The sequence below is a fragment of the Elgaria multicarinata genome, chromosome 6, assembly GCF_023053635.1.
Source record: "Elgaria multicarinata webbii isolate HBS135686 ecotype San Diego chromosome 6, rElgMul1.1.pri, whole genome shotgun sequence".
Lineage (NCBI taxonomy): Eukaryota > Metazoa > Chordata > Lepidosauria > Squamata > Anguidae > Elgaria > Elgaria multicarinata.
The window spans coordinates 86559844-86586298 of NC_086176.1; the positions used below are offsets into that span (position 1 = coordinate 86559844).

General features: G+C 41.3%; 1 protein-coding gene across 1 annotated transcript; it reads right to left on the reverse strand.

The window, feature by feature from the left end:
* Nucleotides 1–1340: 1340 nt before the first annotated feature.
* CDK7 (cyclin dependent kinase 7) lies at nucleotides 1341–24604 on the reverse strand. Its single transcript, XM_063128778.1, has 13 exons — nucleotides 24443–24604; nucleotides 23604–23918; nucleotides 18001–18060; nucleotides 16516–16549; nucleotides 13943–14010; nucleotides 12706–12774; nucleotides 11651–11761; nucleotides 11318–11436; nucleotides 10382–10481; nucleotides 9511–9597; nucleotides 8903–9052; nucleotides 5636–5783; nucleotides 1341–3598 (listed from the first exon to the last, which is right to left on the reverse strand). The coding sequence occupies exons 1-13, from the start codon at nucleotides 24602–24604 to the stop codon at nucleotides 3573–3575; spliced, it is 1449 nt and encodes a 482-aa protein (XP_062984848.1). The 3' UTR covers nucleotides 1341–3572.
* Between the last annotated feature and the right edge of the window lie 1851 nt (nucleotides 24605–26455).

Sequence of the window (26455 nt, forward strand, 5' to 3'; positions counted from 1 at the left end):
GGAAGCTCACGAGCAATGCTTGAATACCCCTCACCCCGCGCCCACTTGAGTCTATGGGCTGCAATAATCCCCAGCCAACACCCTCTAACTCCATCTAGCATAACCATAGAATTGTTGAGTTAGAAGGGATCACAAGGATCACCTAGTCCAACCCTCTGCAATGTGAAGGAAAACCAATTAAACCATCCATGAGAGGTGGCTGTCCAGCCTCTTCTTAAAAACCTCCAGAGATGGGGAACCCACATGGGCAGGAATACTGCAAATTGTAGTCTAAAACATCCAAAGGTTGGGGAAGGCTGATCTAAAAGAGCTATCCCACAAGAGTGTTAGCATAAGTGACTCCATTTTAAAAAGGAAACTATGAAGCAGCCATTATGTAGCAAGCGAGGCGCCACGTATTCAAGGGTGTCCTCTTGTGTCTGCCTTATCTACCAAAAACAAGAGCCTCTGGCTCCAACACAGTTTACAGTTGAGCAACGGGGTGAAGACCGTTATGCCCCAGTTTTATGTTCTGATCGGTTCATGCTGTTACTAGGCACTGCCCTTTGCAGGCTACAAATGCTATACTGAATTCCCTGACTCTTTGTCTGACTGCTTGCCTTCAAGAGACCAGACCTTGATTAATAATCAATAAAGCGCTTTTGAACCCTCTGTCGCTGAAGTGTGGAGTCATGCTTAGGGGCTGATTGGATCCCGTTCTGGGGCGAAGAACTTGTCTAACAAGAGTTTATCCAATTCCATTACAAACCCATCTGACCATCAGCACAGCATGTGGCCACGAGTTCTAGATATTTATACATTGTGATAAGTAGTTATTACATGAGAAGCCTTCTTCCTTGTTGAAATTTGTGTTGTGTGAACACTGTCCAGTACTGTTCTTCTGCTAGTGGAATGGAAGCCATTAACCACATTGAATTTCCCCTGACAACCCCCCCCCAAATTTTGGGTGTATGTGTCCTCTGGTGTAGATCTGAGGGAGGGGACAGGAAACTCATATTGTGTGAATGGGGAAGTTGGATTTAGCCCAGGTGATAATGAATCAGGAAAGTAGCAATATCTGTCACTGCAGTGGCAAAGAATGTTACTGCAAACAGGAGAATTGGTACGAGGGAGGTCTGCCCAGCTCACACAGTGTGCTAATGCTGACCACAGTAAGGGGGGGGGGGAGATGGAAGCAGCTGTGAGAAAATTCAGGAGGGTGATAAGTGGAAGAATTTGACTTCTGGATATCCTGTAAAATTTTGTGACTAAAGTAGGGTGATGGCATAAGAAAAGCCTCATCTGGAAGCACCAGGGAAGATTGGGATATGTACAAGAAAATATATTCATTGAACTAGTGATACATGTGGTAAATCTTACTGTATTCAAACAGATAAAAATAGTTAAGGAGGAACCATAGGGGGAGAGAGAATATTAGTTAAAAATCAGGAATATGATCACAAAGTCAATTCTTAGGTGTGACATAAGAACATACAAGAACAGCTGTTTTCAGTCAACCAACCAGTACAGTTTATCAAACAATGGTTAAGAAGATGCTTCTAGGAAACCCACAAGCAGGATTCCAGGGAATAATCTGAACCAAGGCTTCCTAGGCCTCAGTAGCCGATCTTTTTCAAATGGCAGAGCTCACCCTAGAGATATGTCTCAAGGGCAGTTTTATTTACTAACAATATCTTGTGAAAGGATCCAACAAGAGTTTGGCTTCCAGAGCTTAACAATTAAATCTTTTCTTAGTTCAAACTTCAGACTAACCAACTCATGGTGGCACACATGGCATGTTCTCAGTTTATCTTCACAGCCCTGTGAAGCAGGTGAGGCTTACAGGGAGTGACCCAATAAGTATCATGGATGACAAAGGAGAGTTTGTCCCAGGGCCAAGCTACAGTATTCTACTAAAATCCATTCTTGATCCTGCCTTGATGTAGGAAGTTGGATTGGATGGCCTTCTTCCCATGTTTATTTATTTTATTACATAAAATACATTCTTTCAAAATGGCACTAAAGTATTTAAAGCAAGGACAAAAAGTCTCCTACAACTGCTATATGGATGCTACAGCCAAATCAGAATTACTCTCTCCCACCACCCCACTCAACTGATAAGAGAGAGAACATCTTATCTCATGTGAAAGGCCACAGCAGTGAACTGCATTTCTCAGAAAACGTAAGTTTTCAGTGCATGACACTTGTCACAATACAGCCTTTATCAGAGGGCAAAATGAATGGGAAAAACTGTTAAGCCAACATGTACTTCTTACATGTTAATAAAAGTATGGTTCATTAAATAGCAAAAGCTTTAGAGGCCAAGATAACAACCTGGTATCATTTACTACTAAGAGAAAAGTGTAGGAAGTAGATTGTCAAATGCAAACATGATACCTTGGCAATGGAAGTCAATGTGCAATTTCAAAACATGAAAGTTTAGGGGATAGCAGGATATATGTTGTTTACTGGTAGAAATTGAGCCTTGTATTTCCCCTTTCTTTTGTTGTCCTTCTACTGCCTAAGAATCATCTGAAGAAGGCCAGTTAATCTCAGATGCAAATAATTCTATGCTACTCAATTTACTACCGGAAACTGGAGATTTAGATTTTGTAGAAGCAACTTTGGATGTCTTCCCTTCAGACTGCCAGAATACTCCAGGTAATGACTAATTAATATTTCCCCCAGTCCAGCCCAGTCTCTCTCGCCAACCTTGAGTACAATGCTGCCAGTGCACCAGACCCGGTTTTAACAGGGTTTTTGTGCCAGTGCACCACACTGTTGACTTTTGTTCCGTTTGGCACCTACTATATTATTTTAGTGGTCTCATCAATGTAAGTAAGGAGCTCACCTCCGAGAAATGCCAATCAAGCAATATGCCCCCATAACACATCTTGGGAGGCAGAACCTACTACCATTTCACAGATGTGAAAGTGAGGCTTAGAGAATGCCTTGCCCCAGTTCAGCTAGACTGAACCAAGGCCCAAGTCCAACTCCTACCTTCCTATACTGCAGAACACCATTCTTGGTCTCTGAAGTACAGCCTGGTCATCCAGGGCAGGAGGAAGGGGAAGTCAAACAGACACCATTATGCCGTTTTCACATTTCATAGCCACACACAAAGAAAGCTTTCCACGTTACTGGGCCTCTAAACATAAATTCACTGGCACATGTAATTGGAATGAAATTACTACACTTTTTGGGCTCCCCTCTGCCTAACACAGAAACTGTGGAAACAAATATTCACCTGCACATAGACTGTCATTCTCTGTACTGGGTGGGTGGGTTTATGTACAATTTTCTCTGTCTCCAGGGAATTTCTAGTATATTATTTCATTCAGCAGCACTGATGCAGAATTCCACATATCTTATTTAGAGAATATTACTAAACACTGAGCCATTTTAAACACTTTTTTCTTTTTTAAAAGGCATAATAAAAATACATGGTTTTTAGAGTAGAAATACTACATACATTTTACATACATTTACAAATTTAGCTTTCATCCATGTTCAGTTGATACTTGAGTTCTCACATTTGGTCTTTTCAGACTTCACAGCAGCAGAAACATTCACTATCCCCATTTACACAGTTGTCAAAACACCAATTTTTTAGGTAACCCTGTGAGGGGGAAAAAGAGGTAAAATGTCATGCAAGACAGTTTAACTAGTCATTGTTGCTGTGAGATGAGGAAAAAACAACAACCAAGATTGTCTGTGCCTCAGCCTTTTCAAAGGAGTATGTAAGACCATGAAGCAGTCCTGATCTCACAGTGATTAAGAAATCAGGTAGCATTACACTTGCACTGGGCCTAAGAAGAACAAAGGTTAAGAGATGGACCTTATTTAGCCTTTCTATAAAATTGGCAAGTATCTTTTTAATGCATCTTTACACAGATTCATGGCTAGCTCACATATACGTGTATAGCTGGCCAGCTATGCTCATGTGACACCATCAACCCCATCTTGTCCAAAGGAACCCAGAGTTCCTTCGTATACGTTGCTTTTAAGCAATCACCCTCACTAGCAAACAAGATGAGCTTCTCCCACGGTGGCTGCACTGCATTGCCATTAAGAGGCAATGTAGAGCAGCTAATGGCCGATAGGAGGGTAACTCATACAAGCTTCAAGAATAAAAACCCACAACCTCTTGCAGGCAAAGAGGAATGGGGTGAGCAGCAGCCAGAAAGAGTGCTAACAGAGTGAAGAGAAGGAAAGAGCAACACAGGAGAAGACAGAGGCTTTCAGTAGGTAGGGTTCAGATCTGGCAGATCTCCCCAGTTGCTTGGAAGCAACTAAGGCAACTCTCAACCTCAGTGCAAGAGGGAAGTGGATAGTTCCTCCCTTCCAGACACTTTGTTTTGTGTATTTTCCCTCAGGTAAAGTGACAGAACTGCCCCCCTCCCTCATTTATTTATTTTTAGCACTTCTCTCTCTTTTCGATATAACTCTCCAGAAGTATTTCTCTGCAGAACTGCAGACAAGGTCATTGCTATCTATACACAGTGGGGTCCCACAACTTCGCAGTGCAAGTAAAAAGATCAAAGTTGTCTTTCACCCCATGGCACTTCTCCTTGTGAAGTGGCTCCAAGCCCCTGGCACGTGCCTGTAACTGCATGCTTGTTCAAGAGATGTACAATATCCAGACACCATTCATGTGTGAAGCCACCATCAGGAATCAAACCCCATTTTTTTATTATTTTTCATTTCAGCTCACAATATTTTCAATGAAGGTAGTTCAGATAGCTGCAGGTATTCAAAGCACTTCACCTTCATGGTGCAGTGGCAATTAAGGAAAGATGTATGATTAAGAGAGATGACTAATTCTGTTCAAGATATGCACGTGCTCTGACTGCAGAAATTTAACAATCTGACCAACTGACATTTCAGCTGCTCAGGTTTATAACCCTAAGATGGCTACAACCAAAAAAATAATCAACCTACGTCTTCAGAAAACATTTTTGTAAAATCACACATTAAGTATTACCCTTAAATCACAAGAGTAACTGAGCAATAGAGTAAGTTGATCATAAAGATGGCAAAGCATATTTTCCCACAGTTTATAGGAAGTGGCTGAATATGCACCTTTTAGATGGTGCTTCAGTCCAGACAAGCCTGCTGGAACGAAAAACTGAATTAGATGATGGAAATAATCCATCCACACTTGACTCCAGCAAATGAACATACATTCTTTTGGTGAAAGATTACTGTAAAAATACAGCCTTGGCATATATAAAATGGGGTTAGGGATGTAGGGGGATTTTGTTAAATCCCTTCTGTCTATGTTTCTGCAGATTGTCAGGCATCTTTTGTTCAGTTATTCTCTCCTTGATGGAATCAGAATTTTGTTGTACATGTGCAAGTGTGCATTAAGCACTAATACAAATTAGCACAAATCCTCCTCCAAATTGAAACAGTGATACACAAGTCCGTGGAATCCACATGACTCAGAAAGAGCCAGTCCACTGCAGACTTTGCAGGTTAGATTTAGAGAAATCTGAATTCATTGGAGTTGTGGATTTCTCAAGCATCCCTAGCCGGAGCACACATTGATAATCTGGAATGAGACATATTGCATTATGATTGGACAAATCATCAGACGGTGTTTAAATTTTACACTTAATATATAAGAAAGAAAGAATTAAAATAACATTGTCACCTTGATCTTTTCCATCCATTCTTTTCCTCTTCAAATTTGGAACTGGATTTTGCTGTTCTTTCAAGGCTTCTGCAGGGCAATTGGGTCTTGGCAACTGGCTTCCAGGCGTTGGGGCTGGTCGATTACTAAAATAATCGTGTTTCAGTGCCTGAACGAGGACAGAACAAGATGCAGTGCTGAAGTCATAACTTTCTCTCTATAAGATTTGTACTTAATGTTTATTGCATATTAGGAGTAATGTGTTGCTGGGGATGGGTGGGGGGGAAAGTTAGTAGAGATGAAAGGGTTCTTCACACTTTCAATTCTCTATATGCTTTGAAAAACATTTATTTTATATTATGATCTTCTAAGATGAACACAGGATTATTTAAGGAGAACACAAGACTTAGAAATGTGTACTCAAGAGTTTTGTACATGCTGCCATTCTGCAGGAACGCAGAATGCAGTAGGTGGTCCTAAGAATCCCAATTTTCATTTTAAAAAAGCAGAATCTAGCTTTTAGCCCTTATGGCTACAAGGATTTGTTAGAAAACAGGTGGTTAATACTTGCTGCAAACTCAGACAAAGAGGTGGCTCAGTAAGAGTTTCAGTGGTAGAGGGTAGAAATTCATAATCCTTGCTCTCTCATGATTAATAAACCAGAGTAAGTTATGTAAAATAGAAATAACTGCAGAATTATGCAAGGTTGTTCAACTTGCATAATTTAGCTTTTCTTTATACAGAAAGTGGATTGATTAGACATAATGGATTGTACCCAACCCGGTCCATCTGCCAGTGGAATGAAACCCACTGGCGGAATGGTTTTCTTCTCCCCTTGCAGACTCCCACTTGCAACCCTGTCCCAAATCTGATATAGAGGATTGCAGGGACTCTCCAGAGCATATCTGGAAGGCACACAGGGGGCTGCAGGGAAAGGAGAGCAAGAGGAAGTCTGTTCACATTACTGTGGATTTAAAGTCAAAGTTTTTTGGGTTTTTTTTAAGTAAGGAATACTAAAAAAAAGCCTTGGGCTCAGTGCTCTCTAGCTAAGAGTGTTCCTCTTATATATTGTTGGTATCCATATTAGAGCAATAAATGAGGTTTCTTTTCATCTGTAATTGTCTTCACATACATCAGTGTGTTGCATTTAAGCAAAATATTTCTATAGTGCTGTCAATAACAAATAAGAATAGGACTGTATGCACTTTCTGAGATATAGTTTTGCAGCCTGGAAACTAAAGATTCTGGACTCTCCTCCTCTCCCTGCGCCATTTGCTATTTGTGGTGCAACAAGCTCTGAAACTACAACAGAATGTTCATGGATTAACTTTAGAGGGATGTCTTGGAAAATACAATCATGGCCACGTTTGCACAACTCCTGGTTTACTGTGAATGAGAAGGATGCTTCTGTATACAGCCTGTTTGCTCCTCCCTCTGTGTGAGTAGATAAAACTAATGAGAAACCGTTAGCTTCTCAGGACATCTGAATCCAGAGCTCCTGGTTTGCTGCTTCCAATTGCTCACATGAAGGAACTGTGTGTACCAGCTTGCTGTTTGTTCATTAGTAAACCATGATAAACCAAGCAACATAACTTATCATTGTTTGTGAATGGTATAAATTGTATGTATACTGATAGCAAAGATTCTCCAATTACCACTCCTTATGTAGCCAAAATGGCCTCACGCATAAAAGAAGAGGGACCTATTAGCCTGCTTCAGGGGCGGGGGAGGGGGGAAAGAACCCACATATTTTTAGAAGTACATGCTGCCCTTTCGAAGAAAAATCTAAGGGGCAACCCTCCTCCACTAGCAATTCTAATGAGGACTGAGCAAGTTCAGTGGGCATGGAAAGCTGACTGTCTGCTGACAGAAAACTGAGGAAGAGTTAGGAATGGAATGGAGTCTTCTGAAATAAGGCATGGCTAATTGCCTGGAACATTGAACAGTGCTCCATAGTGCAAATTTTGTGGGAGGATCTACTTGTATAGGATAAATACAATACAATCAACTAGCTCTAGCATTGCTGTACTCATAAAATCAGAGCCAAGTTATGTTAACTATCCACCACTAATAGACATGTTTGCTGCCACTATCAAGTCAAGAGGTACTTTTTGACAGGGCCTGTACTGCTGAGTATGTTTCCACATCTTTGGTTTATGCCAAGCAAAACTTGTAGTGAGCAACCAGGAGAAATAAAGACCACAGTGAATAATTGCAAGCTCACAATAATAAAGAGGTACAAGCGGTCCCACTTTTAGCACATGTTTCTAATCTGCAGTTCTCAATAAGTGGCTCAGAAAAAAGGGCTGAGCCTGCTCTTCATTTAAAAACAGAAAACACCCAAGAGCTTAAATTACATGTTTTTAAGTTGCAGTACCATGTACTCAGGATTATGTGCCACTGAATTCAGTGGCACTTGTGTCCAAGTAAGCTTGCATAGTTTCAGAGAATCAGAATTATAGGATGGTTGTGGAAGATTTTATTTTATTTAGTTAGAAATTGATGGATTGCCTTTCAGCCCAAATAGAGCCCCCCAAGGCAACTTACAATTAAAACTTAAGACAAAGATCTGCATTCTGCCACAGGCACTATGGGCAATTAACATATTGGCTCCCCACGCTGGGACTTAAACTCAAAACAGGTGAAGATTAAGCATCCATTCCTCCTCTTTGCTTGCTGTCTGAGCCAAGGGAGAATGCCAAGTGGCCAATAAATATTCAGAGTTCAAGCATGCTGCCTCTTTTGCCCACTAAGATGACATATAGGCTTTACTCAGGTAGGAGACACATCCCGTAGCTTCCCTCTCTCCCCTTTCCACTGCTCTGCTAATTTAGCTGGCTACTGCTGGAGCAATGAGGTTGGTGACATTTGTCAGCTGGCCGGGGGTCGCTCTTCTCTTCCACTCTCTTTGGATGGATGATGCAGCCTGGCTATCAACCCAGTTGAGCTCAGCCCTTCAGAGGCAGCCCCTGGGCACCTACATTTTCAAGCTCAAATAGTGGCATTCATTTTATCTGTTCCCTGAAACAATTATCAGAATGCAAATATGGTATCATCACCTGTTGATGATATCAGAAGCAGCTGTGAAATCGATGCTGATCTATTTTTATTTAGAAGCTCATAGCCAAGATGTCGCATTGTTAAAGATTAGTATGAAAGAAGATCTATGAATTCTTTAGCAACAGTCAGTTAAATAAAGCAGATTTACTTAAGACCTGTACAGAATCTATTTTTGCTAAATAATTGCAGCAACAAGTTATAAGCCTAAGGGTGGAGCGATTTAAATACCTGAGTAGCTGTGACTCTGGTAGAAGGATTAAAAATAAATAAGCTTTGCAGCAGTTCTAGCAAATCATCACCAGCAGCACTGAAGATGTGATGAAGCAGCATTCCAGGAAAACTTTTAAACGTCACATAATCAGGAAGATTGGTCATGCCCTGTCAGAAAAAAAGGGGAAATGATGTATTAAAAAGAAAGAGGCGGCAGCTACAGAATCCATAAATGTGCCCAACAGTCCTGATCTGTAAGACATCCATTGGGTTGATCCAGATTTATCCGTTCACTGTTGGGTTGATAGAAGCAGAGTGCCCCACCCGCCCTCTCCCCACACCAGTCCCTGATAATACTACAATGAGGTTCTGGAGGACCTTAGTAAATAGGAAGGCTGTGCTCAAAGAAGGTGCTTCCACCCAGTTTTGGGAAATCTCCCTTCTCCCAGCGCCCCAGCCTACCCCATTCAGCAGGGTGCACAACCCTCTGTGTAGCATTTTCGGGGGGCCGGAGGGGCTGCTGTGATGATGATGAGGGGGTGGGGAAGTCTGCTTCTGTCATCCCAGTTCCACATCCCTAAATCTGTATCCAGCCCATTAACTTTAAACCTAGTCAAACAACTTACAGGCCACTGCTCCTCTGTTGGAGTACCCAGAGTTTCAAATATCTTTGTGAGCTGATCCAGGTCAGAGTCTCCTGGCAAAAATGGAACCTATAGTAAAACGAATACAGTGGCTTGACTAAGTGAAATTCAGAACTCTTATATAGAAACATATTCAGCCTTAGAATCTTAAACTTTTCTAGTAAGCAAATTCAAATTGTGACACTATGTTATCTAGATTTAAAGCTTCTATTCCAGGGATGGGCAACCTACAGCCCTTGGTCCAGTTTCTTGCAAGTGGGAGGAGCCCAGAAAGAAAGAGGTGTTTGGTGTGTATGAAATGGCGTGGGGAGAGGGCTTCCAAAATGGATGGAGTGCTGTAAGCAATCAGTTTAACCCCCTGGCACAGAGCAATCTATCCTGCCACTCCTAGCAACTTGCTGGGTGGTGAGGAAGAGAAAAAGAGGGGCAAAGAGAGACTCACCCACTTATACCTCTGGCTTCACCAACTGTCACTATGCAGCTCCCCCTCAATACAGCCCTCAAGTGAAAAAGGGTTCTTGACCACTTATTATTATTTATTTATATGGCACAATCAATGCACATAGTGCTGCACATCGTAAAACAATAAAACAGCAACTCCTTGCCACACAGGCTTACATTCTGATAAAATCATAATAAAAAACAAAGGGAAGGGAATGCGCCAAACAGGCACAGGGGACAATAAAAACTAACATTATAAAATTGTAAGACCCGTGGCTTATGTTCTAAGGATGTACCACATCCTAAATCTGGTAACAGTAGATACTGGTATCAAATAGGTGTCACTTGTAAAGTACCAAAATATTAAGCATTTGTGCAGGAGCGCGAGCAAGTTTCACATGTCAAGGCTTACCCTTAGAAGTAATTCAGCCAATATGCAGCCCACTGCCCACATATCTACGCCTACGCCATACATTCTAGCACCAAACAGTAGCTCAGGAGCTCGATACCACCTGAAAAAGAGACAGGGTCATGCTACTTTCCCCTCTCTGATGCATGCATACAAACTCAGTTCTATTTTGTGTCTGAATATTTACATTTTGTCTTGTTTTTCCTCTAAAAAGACGGGGTAAGCTTATAGCATATTCCCTTCTTCACCCAAAACAAGGGGGAGTAAACAGCTGCTTATGTTAGTACTCTGCAATTCATTGACTTTTTAAAAATGTGAAACTAATATCTGAAGAAAACACACTACTCTGATACTTTTAAAAATTCAACAAAATTTCTCCCTTCAATACCAAATTGTCAGGAAAAATGTTAACCAAAGAATCTCACTGCTTAGCTAATGTGCATCAGTTATTCCTACTAGGGCTCATCAGAGGCCTTGTCTAGATGTTTCACATTTCCTTACAACCAGGCTGGTTCTCAAGTGGCAAGATACTTTCCTGACTTTTGTTTCTCTACACATGCTTACACCCTCCTTAAGATTCAGGAGAACTTCCATAAATGACATATTATTCATTTTATCTGCTTAATTTGTTACTGAGTGTTAAAAATATGCCCAGTTGTAAAGCATTTATTCCTTACATCTTCAGAAGAACTCAGGTGGCGTACATGGTTCTCTCCCCTTCATACAACAACTCTGTGAAGTAGGCTAGGCTAAGAGATGGTGATTGGCCCAAGGTCATTCAGTGAGCTTCATTGCTGAATGAGAATTTGATCCTGCATCTTAGTTTGACACTCTTAACCCACTACACCACACTCTTATCTACCGCACCAATGGGAAAGCAAGCAGTTAGGCTGCCCTATGAGTAGACCACCTGTGTTCCTAGAGGGATCTCTTTCTTACCTTGTTACTACTTGGTGTGTGTAAACTCTGTTTGGACTTCCAAAAGACTTTGCCAAACCAAAGTCAGCCAGTTTCAAAACTCCATTTTCATCTAGCAGCAAATTGTTTGGCTTAAGATCCTTAACGGGGGGAAAAAGATATGGATATGGAGAATACTTCATTGATTTTTTTTTAATGAGCTATATGTTATATCAAGGGTTTTGGTTTTTTGCATTCTTTAACCACCAAATAAGAAGTCCCTTAGAACTTTTTGTTAAGGCTAAAATCAGGTATTTCCAAAAACCTTAATTGAAGCAATTCCTTGTTTGCTGAGAGGCCCAGAGACTGACTTACCCTATGAAGAATCCAGTGTTCGTGTAAATATTCTAAACCCTGAAGTGTCATCAGCATATATGCTTTGATGTGAGAAGGTGTCAACACAAGACTAGTGTCCTTTATTATCACCTGTAAAACAATAGAAATGCATTTTACAAATTGCAAAATCTTAGGGCACTACTGTGTGTATCCTGAAACAGTTTCCAGTAACAAAATGTTCATTGGATACTGATGCCTTCATTTTCAATATTTACTCTAGAAAACTCCACTTGCATTGATTGAGCTATGCAAATAATAATAGGAAATAAATATATTATTATTATTATTATCTGCTGTATGAACACCTACACCCTTTTAATATATTCATACTAAATATGTAGAATTGCTTCAAATGGGTAGCACCATAAGCAGTTACAATGATTTCCCTTCCTTGAAGACATCTACATTAACATAAGTCTTCCGCTATTAAAAATGTTGGCTGTCCACTTGCTTCCTCTTGCAGCTGCACAAAACCCCACTATACAAGGTATTCTTCATCTGTGCATCAGTTATTCCATTTGTCTTCAAAAATCATTTATAGAGCGCCATCTATGTGTGTTTCACTTTATAAAGAACGAGAGGACACGTCCGTACCCAAAGGGGTTTACAATCTAAAAACAGAGAAGTGTGACAACAGAGGAAGGGGAGGTAAATGGAGGCAGGGGAAGAATATGCACTTATTTCAGTAGCATATAGTTAGGCTTAGTTGCAGCAGGGTAGTGAGACTGGAGGTTGTGCCAAAGCCTTCACAGAAAAGGAAGTTGAGAGATGGCCTCATGGAGACATTATGAGAGGCAATTCCAGAAACAGAACTGTTCATCCTTTATGTGGGAACTAATGATCCCATATTCTTAAGAGGTACACTCTGCACTGCCTTTTGTTGCTCTCCCCATACCTTCTCTCCAACCTTTGTTACATTTCCCCATAACTTTTGGCCTTAATATAAAACAAAGTGAATGCTTACAATCAGTCACATTTGTCTCTGGAGGGAAATAATTATAGCAGTGGCCAAAAATTGGTTTAAGCAGTCTTACCTCTAAATCTGTTTCCATAAAGTCAAACACTAGACTAATGTTGGATTTGTGTCCAAATGCATCAAGCAGCTAGAAGAAAAATGCACGCACATTATTTAAGTGTTTTTGTAGCTTAGTCAGGGATGGCTTCAGGTTTGAAGGGGCCCTGAGCAAAGTGTTCTGTGGTGGGACCCTCCCTCTGACAGCGGGCCCTGGCAGGCTTAACTGGCTGTGGTGGCAGCACAAGCCATACTGAGCAGTCATACTGGGGCTAGCCACACTTTTAAGTTCCCCACAATGTCCCACAGTGAAGGTAGATCCAGCCACCTGGCACTGCCTGGAGTGCCGGACCAGAAAAATAATAAAAAATTAAGTGCTCCCTGGGGCCTGGCAAGTTCTGGAGTAGGTGCTAACACTGGCCTTAATATGTTTTTGTTTTGTTTTGTTTTGTAACTTATGTAGAATGCTGGACCACATGAAACAATGGCTTTGTTTTCTAACACTCTAGTTTAGCTCAGACAGAATTACCACCAACGATTAAGGACATTTAAACTATGTGTTGGTATGATGTCTGAATGAATAAAGTGTAGCTATGGCTTTTGTTCCAACTTTGGATGCCTCTTTACCTCACTAACAAGACAGTTGAGCAAGTAAAAATGAAACAAACGCAAGCTGTAAATTATAGTTTAACTGTACCTTTGGAACTTCACATCATGGTTTGAGTTTCTAAACCACAGTTAGTGCAAACCATGGTGTGATGTCATGCGTGAATTCTTCTTTCAAGTCTAGAAGTCAGCTGAGGTGACTTAGTGAGGCCTGATCCTCATTATTACAGCAGCTGAATAGGAGCTGCTTTTCCTTTGTTATGTCAGAACCACATTACTGGGTAATTTAGGTGATTCCTTCTGCCATGAACATCATCAACATTTAGCGGAGAAGGAAGCATGTCATTTGCCCCTCTCATATGATTCTAACAGGCATTACCTAATTGAATGGGAAGAAGCCATAGATAAAATGACGTCCACAATACTCCAATAATGTATGAACTTAGTCAAATATCCAAGTGGCTTTGCCAACCATTAACTATTATTCCTTACACTTGGAATACTAACAGCATTCAGGACCAACTCTAAAAGCAATCGGTAATTTGTGAAACTTCTCTTACAGGATTAGCTATTTCAAACTGATTACATCCATAAACGTACGAAGGATAACAACAACAAAAAATCATTCCCTTCAAACAACACTTCATACTTACTCCAATAATATTTGGATGGCTAAGCTCCTGAAGCAGTTTTATTTCTCTAAGTGCTGTTCTGTTGATACCTGATTTAAACAAAAACACAAGAAGGTTATGGTTGTAACACCATCGCACCATTCTCAGTAAAGTACATTTACTGTGTCTCGAAGCCACCCTGGATAAGAGGAGGAGATGCTGGTACTTTTGCCTCAATGATTTATGCTACATACACATGCTAGCTTTATGCTCATAAGATAAAGGTTTCAGATCCTGAAGTCCCATAGTTGAGGGGGAAATAGGAAAATTCTATGTAAGGAGCTATAACTCAATTGTAGAGCATTCGAATGGTCTCAGATTCAAACCCTGGCATCTCCACTTAAAAGGAAAGGCTAGAAGAGAATTGTGCCTAAGTCTGAAGAGTCACTGCCAGTCAGAATACACAGGTCTGAGGTAGATGGACTAATGGCTAGAGATGTTAAGTACCAGAAAAAACCTTGAAAAACTAAAAACAAACACATCCCCCTGTTTTTTTCCCTAAGCCTTTTTAGGTTTCCCCCCGAAAAATTGAAAAAATGGATTATGGGATGTTTTATTTTAGCATGTTGAATAAAATGTTTAAGATGAGGTGTTCATATATTTATTTCTCCAAATGATTTCTAAAAACTATGTACAGTATCAGATTATTACAATTTCTGTGCACTGAGGACAAGCAAGTCCTAGGTTGCAAACTGAAGCTACAACTCTCAAATGCAAGAGCAAGATGCACTTCTGCCTCTAGGGGGCACTGCCATTGAAGCAGAGATTGAAACTGATAATGATAGCTATAGCTCAGAAAATGAGTCTGATTACATTTCATGCACATTCATTGAATCTTGGTCACCCCTGCCCTTTTTCAAGGTTCTTTTTATGGGAATGGGTGCTTTACGTCTGCTTGACACTGTGGAGGACTAGCAAAAACATAAATAAATTTCTTTCTTACAAATGTTGATGGTTTCTTCTGGGGTTTTTTAGTGGTTTTTTTGCCTGATCCTCATAAACTGGCAAAACCAAAGAGGTTCCTTACAGTTCAGGTGTTCCTTACAGTTCAGGAGCTTGTTGCTCCAACGTGTTATCAAAAAAATTAAAAATTAAAAATTAAAAAAGTAAATTCAATTTGTAATAATTGTTTGAATGCATTGTACTTTTAATATACCAAATGGTAATAATTTTATGCCAAACCACCTTGGACGAAATTACATTTTATGTTCCTAAAGTAACTTTCAATCTGTAAAAAGTGCTAATATAGCTCTTTTTTTTCAATTTTTCAAAAAATTCCATTTTAAAAAAAAACTCGGGGACAAACCATTTTTTTCCCATGGCTTCAAAATTTCTGGAAATTTTACATCTCTACTAATGGCCTGACACCATGTTAAAGAGGCTCTATAATATTCACGAATATTAGTCATGATGACTAACCTCGTATGCCAAAGTCAACTTTTCATAGGCAAGGGACTACTTCAGGTTTTTTTCCTAATTCATCAAACGTGTATGTTTCTGATTAGATCCAGGCTCCAGGGCCTGGCTTGAAAAATTCTAGAAAAGAAGAGTATTTCAGGCTACTGTTGTTCCCATCCCCCAATCCTGAGTTAGTTAGACAGTAGGACTGCTGCTGTTAAAACAAGGTCAAGGTGTCTCTGCAATGTCCTGTGACGTTACACTTTCCACAAAACTTCAATATTTCTACACTAGGAAGGAAATTAGTGGCAAGAACAAAAGGAGTTGCTAATCCACATCTTTCCTGCTTCCAGAATAGAAGGGCAAGAACATATTTTGGATAGAGTCCAAGAGACCATGAGTCATACATATCCATATACTGTATATATACTTATAAACAACCATAACAATCTCCAGAATCTCACACACACCTTCTAATATAGGCTACAATTTACCAGTTAATTACACTTATACCAACTGTTTTCAAAGCTCAGTTTCACTGGCTATTTGTTTCCAGGATTGATTTAATGTACCAGCATCCACATTTAAAGCCATAAACAGCTTGAGAGTAGGCCATCTCAGAAATGAAAACACTTATTTAGCCTAGCTTTTACTTGGCAACCCACTTTTATGATGTTCTTGATGATGCACAGCTATTTCTTATGTTTTTACTATTGACATTTACTAATGTCATCCTATTGTTCTCTTTTAATGATGTTTTATTGTTTATTTGTATTTCTTATTATAAGTCACTTTGTTTATTTTAATAGGAACTTAGAATACAAACCTAGACTTAAAACAAGCTTATGTTTAAACTTTATTGGATTGTGGACCAATTGTGGACCATTGTGACTATTCACAATGTATATTTTACTTAAAATGATGTAGGGGGAAAACATTTTTATTTCTTTTTTCTAAAAACAACCAGTAGAGTGAGAATATTATACTACTGATCTATTTCAAAATAAACATCACTACACTTCCCATTTATTAACTTTTCCACTCACAATTGAAGAGATAAATTGGGCCCCAGAACATGGTCTCCTTTATCATTGTGGTAATGATTTTCTAGCATATGTGAAATAGTCTGTTCATAGTTGTGTATTTCAGATACTTACCATCTTTAGCTTCTGACCTATGCCCAAGTTTGATCTAAAACAGAGTATTTTTTTAATTAATAAGACAATATTGCTCATTATCAAGTTCAAGTTAGAGACTACCGTAGTTCTATAAGAATATAAAGTAACAGTTCAGTCCTATGCATCTTTACTTGATCTTAGTGGAATTTACCCAAGTGTGCTTAGAACTACAGCCTTGGTTAAACACATGAGTAGGTTTTAGTGTTTACAAAAGCTGTGCATAGATGTGGCCAGATCCAATGTTGCATTTCGATGTCATGTTAAACCAGGAATCCTGCTTTACTAAACTGTGATGTGAAGACCCAAGCATGGTGCAACTTGCATTCAACCTGTTTGCCCCTCCATTCACACAGGTCAACAAACCAGGAGGGGCTAGTCTGGTGTTACGTCAGAACCCAGGATTAAGGTTGTGTTGCCAGGATTCATATGCTAATTTTAAATTGTAGAGGCCATAAATATTTTAAATGTCCCATGGAGAAAATCTATAGATCAGTGTGCTACACCAAATTGAGTCCTGACTTCTTACTAGGTATTAGCATCCCTTTGGCATCTTACTGAACTCAAGGTGTTCTTTCTTCGGTTGCACAGTGTTAAAAAACCCTTTTGAAAACTATTTTAAGATATTCATGACAGCTATTCATGCTCGAAGCTTGATTAAATTGTTATTTTTTATTATGAAGAAAATTCAAGATATACAGGCAGCTGATGCGGCTTTTCTGCAGTGGTTGTCTTAATTTGATTCCTGTGAATCTTTTTCACATTCAGGTTGTCTGCAGAGGAATCCATGGTCTTTTGCCACAAAACCCCAGTAGACCGCAGAAGATTTTGGAGCCTGTTCCAAGGATGCACACATAACAGGCCAGGCCTGTTGGGTCTCACTATTTCCTTATATGAACCAACAGTGTGACCTACACAACCCAACTCTCTCCTGCACCTGAACATTGCAGAAGATCAGTAGTAGTGGGCAAGCAGTCTTTCAGGGAAGACTCCACCATTACCAATGGCCTTACTGAAAAATCCTGATAAACTACCAAGGAAATCCAAGGTTGCTCAGTACACAGTTTGAAAACCACTGTGCTGGAGTTTCGAGTTGTACTAGTCAGACACATTGAGAGGAGAGAAGTGACACAACTGGCTTAGTTCAGACGTCACCCAAAGCCATGGTTAGGAAATCTTAACAATGGCTTAGCATTATGTCTAAATTGATAAACCATGGTTTGCAATCAGTCAACAATCCATGGTTTGAAATGGATTTGCAAACATGGATCATGTGAACTATAGTGTAGCATGATGTCTGAACTGAAAACTAAAGTTATGTAACTCTACTTCTAGATAGAAGTGAGATAGAAGTGCAAGGAGATGGGAAACAGATACTGACAAACAGCTCTAGACTATGGTTTGCACAATTTTTTGGATGCTGAAAACATGGTTTGGGTTGATCTTAGAATAAAGCAACATACCCACCTTTTTAATAGCAACGATTTGATTTGTATTCTTGTCTCTCGCTTTATAAACAGTTGCAAACTAAAGGGGAAAAATGCATGTTAATAGTCCATTTTTCTGATAATATAGAAGCATCAGAATCTAGTTATGTTTAAAAATGTTTACCTTGATTTTGTAATATATTAAATAATTAAACAATTTTAAACAATCCTTATTTTGCTGTTCTTTGAGCTAGTCAAAACAAGCAACCAAGGGTGCAGCCCTATGCACATTAAGACAGAAAAAGACTCCCAATATCCCCGAGCCAGCCATGCCAGGTGGGGCTTGCTGGGATACGTAGGCTTTTTTTCCTGTCTAAACATGCATATGATTGTGCCCTAAAGGGAAATTAAATGTTGAATTTGAAGAGACTCAGCATAATTGCTACGGAAAAGTTATCTTAAACAGCACCACATATAGTGAAGTGCATACATCTGAGAGTCTGCCACACAAAACACGCACGGCATATTTTAAATGGTTTAATTTTAACAGATACTTTTGCTGCTCATTGCCAGGTTCTTGTCCTAAGCCTTCGCAATAGGAAAGAGCAGGTGGCAACAGACATATATCCTATGAAGTGCCTAAAAGACAAATCTGCAAGCAGTCAGCAACCAACCTATTACTTTATTATTAAGAGCACGGTTTCAATATGGCGCCTGTTGGAGCACATGTGCCCACTAAGATCTTCCCTGGTGCCTGGAGGGCCTGTGCTCTTTTAATAAAAAAATCTAGCTGTGCGAGGCGGCTTTTGTTCTGTTCTCTGTGTCTATAACAGTTCTTCTGCACCTGCAAACCTTTCTGATTGGATTGGCACAACAGAAGGAATACTCTCTTCCTTTCTCACCACCACCTGAGAAGGTGGTGCTGGTGCCACCTTCAGCTTAGTAGGTGTTTGTGTGGGTGTGGGTCACATTCGAAAGGAAGTGGCAATGTAGATGGCCAATTATATGCCAGCACTGAAAATTAAGGCCCTTTTCAGGTACCATGATCAGGGATGGGGGCAGATGAAACAGAACGGTTATTCTATGACAACATGTGGTTGGAAGCAGCACAGCAAGGCCATTTCACCCCTTTTTTTGTGGGGGGCTGAGAATGAAGTGGGGCCCTTCCTTGCTTGCCTGCATGTTACTGGCAGGAGAGCGAGCACGTTGCATTTCTCTCTCTCTCTTTCCACGTGGAGTGGGGGACGGCAGGGCATTCCTTGCTTGCCTGCCTGCTTTTAGAGGTAATGGTAGCAGAGTTCTTTGTTCCTCTGTGGGGCAGAGAAAACGAAGAGGAAAGAGAGGAAAGCAGGCAGACACAGTGGAGGGGTGATTCCTTCTTTGTGCACCTCACAGTTTTTTGGGTTTTTTGAATTGGTGCTCATTTCTCATGTGGGCAGAGGTGATAAATACCTCTGCGTTGTCATAGACAGACCATTTTCTGGTCAGGGTTAATATCATGGCTACCATCCGCCCCTGCAGGGGTGGCGGACCTATTAAGATGGTCCGCCCTCGAAGGCTGATGGATCCTCTTGGATTCCAGAAAGCCTTAGAGGGTGCTATGGCTGGTATTGTCGACGATCCTGTTGAAGCCCTGGTCAATAGATGGAATCAAGACCTAACTAGGGCTATCGACACGATTGCCCCCAAATGTCCTTTCCGACCTGCTTCCAATCGGGCACCTTGGTACACAGAAGATCTCAGGAAGTTGAAGCGGGAATGTCGACGACTGGAGCGCTGATGGAGGAAAACTTGTCTCATATCCGACAAGGCACGTCATAGAGAACATCTTAATTCCTATGGGGTGGCAATACGTGCAGCGAAGAAAGCTTTCTTCTCTGACTGCATTGTGTCTGCGAATTCACATCCAGCAGAACTGTTTAGGGTGGTGAGGGGTCTAACTCAGGCACCTCCTCCCCTGAACCCAGTTTTAGAGCCTTCGGTAGTTCGCTGTGATGCATTTAATGATCATTTCACAGATAAAATCTCTCGGATAAGAGCCAATTTAGATGCCATCGTTATAACAGAAGCTGAAGCTGAAGTGTCCAGCAACTCCGTGAGTAGGATTACACTGGATCACTGGATCAGTTTCAGTTGGTGAGTACTGATGATGTGGACAAGCTGCTTGGACGAGTAAGGAAGACAACTTGTCCTCTCAATCCCTGTCCTTCTTGGCTGGTCGCCCAGGGAGGAGATGCAGTTAGACTACAACTACAACATATTCTTAATGCATCTCTCAGGGAGGGGAGTTTTCCACCATGTTTAAAAGAAGCAGTGGTACGGCCGCTTCTCAAAAAGCCCTCCCTGGATCCCCTGGACCTTAATAATTATAGACCAGTATCAAATCTTCCATTTTTGGGCAAGGTGATTGAGAGGGCAGTTGCCTTCCAACTCCAAGCAGTCTTGGATGATACAGATTTTCTAGACCCATTTCAAACTGGCTTTAGGGCAGGATACGGAGTTGAGACAGCTATGGTCGCCTTAGTGGATGATCTCCACATGAGCATTGACAGGGGGAGTGTGTCCCTGCTGGTACTTTTGGACCTTTCAGCGGCTTTCGATACCATCGACCATGGTATCCTTCTGGAACGCCTGAGGGGTTTGGAAATCGGGGGCACTGTGCTCCAGTGGTTCCAGTCCTACCTCTCAGGGAGATTCCAGATGGTGATGCTTGGGGATTGTTGCTCCTCAAAAAAGGAGCTGTTGTATGGCATACCACAAGGTGCCATCCTATCCCCAATGCTGTTTAACATCTACATGAAACCGCTGGGAGAGATCATCCGGAGGCATGGGGCGGGGTGCTATCAGTATGCTGATGACACCCAAATATATTTCTCTATGCCTTCAATAACAGCATCAGCTAAGGATAGTGTGTCTCCTCTGAATGAATGCTTGGAGGCAGTAATGGGCTGGATGAGGAAAAACAAACTGAAGCTGAATCCAGACAAAACAGAGGTGCTTGCTGTCAAGGGCTCTGACCTAGGTTTGGAGGTATGTCAGCCAGTTCTGGATGGGGCTACACTCCCCCTGAAAGACTGTGTTCGCAGTTTGGGGGTGCTCCTGGATCCGTCGCTCCAAATGACAGCCCAGATAGATGCGACGGCCAAGAGTGTCTACTATCAGCTTCGGCTGATACGCCAGCTGCGCCCCTTCTTAGAGTCAGAAGACCTAAAGACAGTAGTGCATGCGCTGGTAACCTCAAGGCTTGACTTCTGCAATGCGCTCTACATAGGGCTACCATTGTACCTAGTTCGGAAACTTCAACTAGTTCAAAATATGGCAGCCAGGTTGGTCACCGGTACACCAAGGGGTGACCACATTACACCAACATTAAAATCACTCCGCTGGCTGCCAATTAGTTTCCGGGCAAAGTACAAAGTGTTGATCATTACCTTTAAAGCCCTAAATGTCCAGGTTGCCTCCGGGATCGCCTTCTCCCATATAGTCCGCCCCGCACACTCAAGTCCTCTGGGGTGAACTTACTTCAGTCAGCTAAAACTAGGCTGACATCAGTTTCCCAGAGGACCTTTTCTTCTGTCGCCCCCAGATTGTGGAATGGCCTGCCGGAGAAGATTCGTAAAATTAACTCTATGTGTGATTTTAAGGTAGCTTTAAAGACTAGCCTTTTCCGGCAGGCCTATCCAGATCAATGTTAAATCATGAATTTTTAAGATGTATTGATTCCTGTTCTAATGTTGTTCCCCGCCTCGATCCAAAGGGAGAGGCGGGTAAGAAATAAATTTATTATTATTATTATTATTATTATTATTATTATTATTATTATTATTTCCTGAAAATGCAGATGTTTCTGGGTCCTCTCTCAAATAGGCAACTCTGAAATGGTTGACTGGCTGGGAGATTCTATAGATCTCCCCACTCCCCACCTAATAAGATCAGTAAGGATGAGGCATCACACCCAGCCTGTGGCTCCCCCAACTACTTCTCTTTCGCTCTTCCCCCATACTTTCTCTTCAGCTAGGGACCCCTCTCTTAACCTGCGGGTTCAATTTCTGAGCACATTCTTAGCTACACATACACACCCAGCAAGATTGCCTCTGTTGTCACTCTTCCTTCTTGCTCTTGTCTTAATATACTTTCTGTCTGCAAACACTGATCTGAGCCATGGACCATCAAATTAAAGCTGACACCAATGTCAATGGATTGCACAGCAGAAACCACTGACCTGACGCTTGCTAGCACCACCATGGCACAGATCCAAAAACACCATTAAATCGCAGATAACATCAGTGTCCACCAATGTGTTTTGCAATTTCATGATGGTCTGGCAGAGTGGAGAAGAACCCATGGGAAAAAAATCATGGGGACCTGTGCCTTGGATTCATATTGTTTCACCATGGTGCTGCCGCCAAGGACTAGGTTTGTAATTTTTGAAGTTCAAATCCTTGATGCAGATGCACAATATGATGTTAGCTTGAAGGAGATCCCATTTAAAAATCATGCAAATGAAGGAGGATCCATTTTTTATGCGACTCCTTCATTCTTCCTTTTTTTTTATGGTGCCCACAACAGTATTTTAGGATTTCACAAATACCCACAGGGCAAAAAAAGTTGGGTATTTAGAAATTGCAAGATACTGTACCTACAAATCATGTTCAGCCATAGGTGAGGCAAGCAATAGATTTTAAGAACTGAACATATTTTGGAACAGGCTTCTTGCAGTACGGTCAAATTTCATTTGAACAAGTACCACTTCTGGTCAAACAGGTGCCTCAGGTTTTGAAAATACAAAAACCCAGTTTGTCAGAGAGAAAATTGGAAGAAGGTTGCATGTCATGACCAGTAAAGAAAACAAAAGATGAAAAACCAGACACAGCATAAAAAGTTGTGACAAAATTGTGTGTGCGAAAGTGTCCCTTTTTGCAAAGCCTCTGTGCAAACTCCTAGCCCAGAGATTATGGGGAGAACAAACTAGGAGTTAACAAATAAAGACAGTCTTTTAAGCTTATCTATATCCACCTCCCCATCCCGTATTAAAAATAACCAAAGTAACAAATAATAATGACTACAATGATGATGACACCAATGAGCTAGTGTGGTGTACCAGTTCGACTATTGGATTAGAACTGGGGAGACCCAAGTTAAAATCTCCACTCACTCGGGATCGTAGACCTCTCCGTGCACTTAACCTACTTCACAATAGAAAGGGAGAGGGGGAGATGGAAGAACCTTGTATGCTACCTCAGAGGATTTGAGGCAGGATTTAAATATAACAAACACCCATTCCTATGATAGGTCATTAAGGGTGCAATCTTATGCAGGTTTTGACCGGAAAATAAAGTCCTACAGCTCCCAGCATCCCCAGCCAGCACTGACGACGATACCAGTGAGCTGGTGTGGTATCCCAGTTCGAATATTGGATTAGGACTGGGGAATGATGGGAGCTGAAGGGCTCCCCCGCCGTCTAAACACGCATAGGATTGTGTCCTGACAGAATAAAAGGAACGACACCCCACCCCCGTCCTAGTCCACCCTCAAACGAGATCCACACGGAGCCACATCCTCCGCCAATACGCTATTAAATAAGCCCGAGCAGAGGCGCCCGGTGATTCCCAGTTCCCTTCCCTCAGTCGGGTGCTGCTTTACCTGCCCTTCGCCCAGGAAGTCCAGCTTTTCGTAGCGCTTGGCTCGCGCTCGCGCATCCATCCTGAGGAAAGTCGAAGTGAGGGGGGAGGGGAGGAAGGGCGATTTAAAACCGTCACTAGCTAACAACACGCACAGCAGCTCCAGGTATCCGACGCGCAGCTGCACGCCGCCGCTTCCTGCTCTTGCTCCTCCCCCCAAGCGAAACTCCACCCCTTCCATCCCTTCAACAGGCTTAGCCCAGCTTCTCACGCATGCGCCATATGCTCGCCCACGAAGCCGATCTGCCAGGTCTTCCGCCGCGGCCCTAGCAACAGTCTGTAACGTAGAGATAAGAAACTTTAGAGTTATCCATTAGCTGCGTTGTAGACATAGAGAAGATAAATCCCTACTTTCGGGATACGTTTCTTTTTCTCGCTCCCTTGGGGCGGAAGCGAAAGCTCCCCTTAGAAAACAACGGAGAAATTTAGGGTTTTAATGTAGCTGTGACCGGGCAGCGGCCCCGTCCTCCCAAGTAGTGAGGGACCCCTGGTTTGATTTCATGCGGGAAATGTGATGTGTGGTTTATTTTTGTTTTTATATATGTAAACGTGCCTTGCCAATAAAGTCCAATTGTAGGTGTTGCTAAAAAAGCGGCTTACGACAGGCCTGAACTGCATTCCTCTGCTAAATGTTGCAGGCTTAGAGATGGGGGCGGGACTGAGGGTAGCTCGGGTGCTCAGCAAAACATTCACATGCAAAACACACTTCACTTTGCAGCAGTTTAGTTCAATTGCCTCTTGAACCCGACGTCACTCCACTCCAGCGCTCCATTGCATTAAGAATTGTTGTGCACCACGGACTTGTGTAGAAGCCACATTGCCTTTGGCTGGCTGGGGAATGCCGGCCGTTGTAGGACCTTTGTCGAAGTATGCATAAGCTTGCGTCCTAAGAATATGAACTATCTCTGCTGCCTGATCACAGCTCGCTAAATTCTGAAATTTCCCGTTGTTTTCTATGGGCATCTCCCTGGAAGGGATGGGGAGGTCTAAATCAACACGGCTAAACTATAAATCTATGGCAAAAAATAATAATAGTTTGACAGTTTTTCTCTAGATGGCAAATAGCGTAAGGAAGAACTCTGGGGAACTGAAAAGCTTTCATAATATTTTGTGACATTTGGTTGATCTAATTTTGCCAAATAAAAAAAGGGGTAGACAAAAACAATGTTTTATTCAAACGGGGGGGGGAGTTCCATTGGTTTTGGACCACATGCAAGTCCTTCTCCAGGGAAATCTAAAAAGCAATATATATTTACAGACTTCATAAAGTATACACGATAAAGTGTTATCTGTACAGCACCATGTACATCGATGGTGCTATATAAATAAATAATAATAATAATAATAATAACTAATATTGTCTTTGAATTTTTTTCCTTATGGCCAACACAGCTACCTTCGCATTTGATAAATGTATTGTCATCAAAGTCAATCCAAAATGTTCCCAAACTCCGTCACAGAAGTGTAGCTCTTAAGGTGATGTGAAGAAAAACAGCTGCTATGGTGAATGCAACCTCATCTGAGGAAGAACAGACAGCAGTATACTGTACATCCTAATAAACTGCAGGCATCTTTTTGTTTGGGTGGTCCCTCAAATGGGCTTGCTTTGTTTTCACCATTTGTTCTCCACCTTTCTGAAAAATATTCAAGGCAGTTTCTTAAACAAGCCAAAGAGCAAAATAAATGCCTATGTGTAATACAGTAGCTTTATATGTGATTGCAACCAACAACATTTAGACTTAGCCACAATTTTACGTACACTGGAATGGGAATTATCTGATCCAAGTGGAGATGTTGTTTTCATGGTGACCAACAGTTTAAATGGAAAGCATTCTGTAATAACATGAATGTCATCATTTTATTTGCCTTACCAGTGTATTATTTTATTTGCAGACTATGGCCACAGCTAGACCTAAGGTTTATCCTGGGATCATCCAGGGTTCGCCCCTGCCTGAGCACTGGATCCCCTGTATGTCACCTAGATGAACAGGTTTGACCCCTGGGCGATCCAGGGATAAACCTTAGGTCTAGCTATGGCCTATATTTACTGTATTAGCAGGAGAAGTCATTGGGGAAGGGCAGAGCAAATGCCTTGTATCAAAAAAGTTCAAGGTTCAATCCGTAAATGCTTCAGGTAGAGCTTGGAATGATCACAGCCATTTGGTGTGCACAATTTTAAACTAGATGGATTAATTGTCTGTTGTAGCATTATATAGCTTACTGTGCAGTCAAACATAGGCTGGAGAGCTTTTTATATTGGCAGCTTTGTACAAATTGGATACTATCTATATTATTTTTCCAATATGTCCTGCTTATAGTACCATTGCTTAACACAGACTGCTTATTTATTCACCCTAAACCAAGAACTATTCCCATTGTCCCTTTCAAAGATGGAAGGGATGGGGGACATGAACAAAGAAATTTTAAGCCCCAGGGCTTGAAATGGAAACATTGGTACTGGTCCATCGAAAGCTTTCTTTCAAATGAAAAGTAATATTAGTGAGCAATATTTAGAACTGAGCATTTCACATAAATCCTTCATGTTCCCTGCTCTTAGCCAGTACATTTTTAGATGCAAGTAGAAGCTTCTATTCAAAATGGTCCATAGTAGCAACTGGTTCATATTTGGAAATAAACACAAAAGCACAAAGCAGGCTAATGTGTACATGAGTTGAAGCATTTGTTTCAATTTGGGATAAGTTTCAGTTTTCAAACATACTCAAAAGTTCACAATTATAATTCAGAAGCAGTTCTATACAGAGATAGTGACTGGGTTAACACATGATAAACCATGATGGTTTATTTTCCAGAACA

Bases quoted from the DNA above. Each gene is read 5' to 3' on its own strand.
- CDK7 (XM_063128778.1), bottom strand. From the start codon at position 24,604: ATGCCCATAGAAAACAACGGGAAATTTCAGAATTTAGCGAGCTGTGAT. The intron at 18,061-23,603 runs GTAAAGCAGCAC...TTTCCCCTTTAG, and splicing joins ACTTCCTGGGCGAAGGGCAG to TTTGCAACTGTTTATAAAGC. The intron at 10,482-11,317 runs GTAAGAAAGAGA...TCTCTTTTTCAG, and splicing joins ACACACCAAGTAGTAACAAG to GTGGTATCGAGCTCCTGAGC.